The 2,347-nt window shown below is 65.0% G+C and overlaps 1 protein-coding gene across 1 annotated transcript in view; it reads left to right on the top strand.

The window, feature by feature from the left end:
* The window catches only part of PIP5K1C (phosphatidylinositol-4-phosphate 5-kinase type 1 gamma), a 58,947-nt gene that overhangs the window by 46,474 nt on the left and 10,126 nt on the right, over positions 1 to 2,347 (top strand). Inside the window, exon 11 of the mRNA XM_007460429.1 lies at positions 714 to 798. Coding sequence (XP_007460491.1) covers positions 714 to 798 — 85 coding nt within the window. The remainder of the gene's footprint in view (positions 1 to 713; positions 799 to 2,347) is intronic.

Below are 2,347 nucleotides of genomic sequence, written 5' to 3'. Positions count from 1 at the left end.
CGGGGGGCGGACACCGGGCAGTGTCTGGGGACGTCTGTGGTGGTCACACTGGGGGGGTTCCTGGCATCGAGTGGGTGGGGACTGGGGATGCTGCTCCACACCCCATAGTGCCCAGGACGGCCCCCCCAGAGAATGACCGGCCTGCTGTCAGCAGTGCTGGGGAGACCGTGCCATAGCGGGCGAGGAGACTGGATCCCAGGGACAGCCAGGGTGTCCGTCCAGGGGCCCAGCCCATAGCGCGCCCCGACCGTGTGCCGGGCTCCCTGCCTCACGTCCCTACATCCTGGCGAGCCCAGCAGCCTCCAGTCTCCGCCTGGCACAGATGAGGAGCAGTGCGTGGCCAGGGCCGCCCCCACCTGAGTGCAGGACGCCAGGCCTGCCTGCCCCGAGGACACCGGCCTCCCTCAGCCGCAGGGACAGGCCTGCAACCCAGCTTTAAAAGCAGGCTCAGGCGGTGCTCTCCCCGACCCTTGCTTTAGAGATTCTTTCCGGTTTCTTGATTTTGGTACTTACCTGTTTACCTCTTTGAAACGTGGTTCAAAAAGTTAAAATTACAGATGCGGTTATTAGGAAACCACCTCCCTGCTTCCCTGTCCCTACCTGCTCCTTGGGTCCCCTCCCCATAGAGGCTACATCCTGCCCCCGACACGGGAGCCCCCATGGGGCCGCAGCGCTCACCCCTCCTGCCCTCGGGCCCCTACTTCCCTTCCCAGGACACCATCTCTGTGCACCGACCCAGCTTCTACGCCGAGCGCTTCTTCAAGTTCATGAGCAACACCGTCTTCCGGAAGAGCTCCTGTGAGTGCCCAGGCCCTCTGGGTGGGGGCGTGGAGGGAAGAGGGCGGACGGTCAAGGGCGGGGTAAACCTGGAGCGCTGGTCCTGTGTTCGGCCAGCCTTGGGCCTCAGGCGGGTACCTGGTCCAGGGGACAGGGCAGTGGGGGTGGCGCCCGCCCAGTCCCAGTCCTCTCCTTCCCGTGCAGCCTCGAGCAAGTGACGCCCCCTCCGCACCTCAGTTTCCCCATCTGTACAGAGCCAGGAGGGGGAGGTGTGTTCACGCACGCAATCACTGGGGAAGCTCCGTTGCCAAGGAAGCGGCCGGTCATCAGCCAAACTGGGCGTCGTCGGGGAGGGCACAGGGCAAGCGTGGTGGCCCCGGCCCATGGTGGCCTCTGGAGGTCCCGTGTCCGTGCTGGGCCTCCGGAGTCACAGATCCTGGTGCACCCCAGGCCGGACCCCACATGGGGCCTGAAGGGGTCTTTCTCCCTACGTGTGTGTCGTCGGCCCCCGCCAACCCCTCACCCACCCCCAAAAGGCCGGGTGCTTGTTCACTCTGGTCGCTCCAGAGTCCAGCCCGGGGCCTGGCACACAGTAGGTGCTCAGTAAGCGTCTGTGGGCGTGGGGGTGGTCTTGGTGTGCGCCTTACTGTCCAGGCCTTGCACTCCATGGAGGCTCCACGCAGGCAGCGGGAAGGGGCAGGCCCAGTGTCTGGCTCTCAGCTGGGGGGGCTGTTCTCCCTGCCTGGGTCAGATGTGTGCGCGCCGCGAGCCAGCGCCGGTCACCTGCAGTTGGCTCTCGGCACAGCTCCACGTTCTGTGACATCTAGTTGTACACTGAGGCTGACTGTGGAGGGACTGTTTACACCATGGAAATCGGCAAATACCACAAACCCAGCATCTGTCCCCAGAGAGCCGGTTGTTAACCTTTACCAGCACATCTCTTCCTGGAACCTTCTCAGGGTGCTGTTCCCACTGTGGTCCAGGGAGTGCTGGCCTCCAGGGACTGGATGGCTGTGCCTAAGGCAAACCGAGCGCCTACTGTATACGGGAGCTAAGCTCGCCATGCTGGGGGCAGAGGTCACAGGGCCCGCTGGGAGAGAGCAGTGACAGGTCCTGACAGGGCGCAGAGGGCGTCTCGGGGTTGACCCGCCTCCCCTGACCCTGATGTTGCAGACAAGGACTCGGGGGCCCCGAGAGCTGAGCTGCGTTCCCCAGGCCATGCAGCCTGCATGGGAGCCAGACCCTTGGTGCTGAGCCCCACTGTCCCAGGCCCTCGACTTCCATGTCAGTGGCGGGGCCGTGGCCGGTGGGCTGGGACACAGTGGATGAGGCCCCAAAGTGCTTGGCAAATGTTGGTTGGCAGCTGCCGGTCTGCTGCTGTTTCTGGGGGCTGGGGTGGGAGTGCTGGGTCCCCGGGGTCTCATCCCATCTCTCTTGACGGGCAGGACAGGTACCTGGGGCTCCTGGCACCTCCCGAGGCAAGCCGGGTGGAAAGCAGAGCAGGCTTTCTCCACCAAGAGTGAAGAGCACTGGGGGACAGGCTGGGGGCGGGGGGGGGGGGGGGGGGCAC

This window comes from Lipotes vexillifer, unplaced genomic scaffold (assembly GCF_000442215.2).
Source record: "Lipotes vexillifer unplaced genomic scaffold, Lipotes_vexillifer_v1.1 scaffold225, whole genome shotgun sequence".
NCBI lineage: Eukaryota > Metazoa > Chordata > Mammalia > Artiodactyla > Lipotidae > Lipotes > Lipotes vexillifer.
Note: the sequence above shows the minus strand (reverse complement) of the source record. Positions and strands in the feature narration are given on the sequence as shown.